Source organism: Cyprinodon variegatus, unplaced genomic scaffold (genome assembly GCF_000732505.1).
Source record: "Cyprinodon variegatus isolate N-32 unplaced genomic scaffold, C_variegatus-1.0 Scaffold636, whole genome shotgun sequence".
NCBI classification, from domain to species: domain Eukaryota; kingdom Metazoa; phylum Chordata; class Actinopteri; order Cyprinodontiformes; family Cyprinodontidae; genus Cyprinodon; species Cyprinodon variegatus.
Window position 1 is genome coordinate 153,893 of NW_015151089.1, and position 1,340 is coordinate 155,232.

The window sequence follows — 1,340 nt, forward strand, 5'->3', positions numbered from 1 at the left end:
GATGGAAAAAGTCAGCCTTTCCATAATATAAATATTATGTATTATGTCAACCCAATCTTCCCTTTTAGGAGCCATTTCCTAGTATTGGCTTTTTTGCTTGCTACCAACATAATCCTATAAATATATTTCAGCTGGATCTTTCCATCCCTCTCCCCATGAACAAATCATCAAATGTGAATGGAATACCCACCCCCAGTACCTTATCCATACAACTCTTTAAATCCTGCCAACAGGGGACCATGTAGGTACAATCCCAAAACACATGGAAGTGGCCTGCTCTGTCCTCTCCAATGCCTCCAACATTTAGTATCTGGGTATTTTGTTTGTGCTGGTGTACAAGTTGTCCTGAGAAAGTCCACAGTTAGCATCTTTTTCCCATCTTACATTTATGTATATTGTATTGCTTTTCTTCAAATTTTCCAATCCTGTGTACAATCTAGATATTTTCTTCCCCAAGTTTGATTCGTTGGTTAAATAAACATCTTAAATATACCAGATTCCAGCTCAATTAAATTGGACTTTTTTAGTAATACTTCTGTATAGTGCCTCAATTGTAAGTACCTGAGGAAGTCCTTGTTGTTTAAATCATATTTATTCTTTATTTCTTCAAAGCTTCGTATAGTATTTTTCTTAACCACCTCCCAGAATATCTTTGGACCTTTTTCCCATTTACTAAATGTTTTATCTGTTGCATTAGGTTTAAAATCTGAATCATATGCTATCCACCTCAGTACTCTACTCTGCTCTGTCAANAGAGAGAGAGAGAGGAGCAACACCTGGAAGAAGTACTGCTGTGTCTGAGAACTGAGGAGGGGCGTCAGGAACGGAGGTTTACCTGCAGCCATGCAATGCTTAAGGACTACAGTTGCAAGGCTTCGGCCTTTAGCTGCCACACAGGCCGCCCAGAGCCTGGCACAGTGCCGGCCATCAATGCCTGAAGGAGGCGTAAGGACGCTTCAGCCTGTGAGGAGCCTGAATGAGTCTGCGGCTGCTGAACCGTTTCTCAATGGAACCAGTTCTAACTATGTGGAGGAGATGTACTACGCTTGGTTGGAGAATCCCAAGAACGTCCATAAGGTGGGGAAGCTGTCTGATGGGGGGGGTTGATGCCATGTGATGGTATTTGACATTAGAAGAAAATAAATGTTTGTGGATTCTCATGTTTAAAACAACCGTAGGGTTCAGTGCTTTTTTGCAGAATAATCATCATCCTTTGCTCCAGCTTCAATAGAGAACTTTCAATTGAATCTGATTGTTCAGTACTGATAACATATTGTTGCAGCATTGTGAGCAGTGTGGTTTTTGACAGCCATCTTTGATTTAGTCTTAGTCTTCAGGAC

The 1,340-nt window shown here is 40.9% G+C and overlaps 1 protein-coding gene across 1 annotated transcript in view; it reads left to right on the forward strand.

The window, feature by feature from the left end:
* The first annotated feature begins 759 nt into the window (after positions 1-759).
* LOC107096598 (2-oxoglutarate dehydrogenase, mitochondrial-like) overlaps positions 760-1,340 on the forward strand; it is a 47,400-nt gene continuing 46,819 nt past the window's right edge. The window contains exon 1 of the mRNA XM_015393328.1: positions 760-1,077. Coding sequence (XP_015248814.1) covers positions 844-1,077 — 234 coding nt within the window. The 5' untranslated portion in view covers positions 760-843. The remainder of the gene's footprint in view (positions 1,078-1,340) is intronic.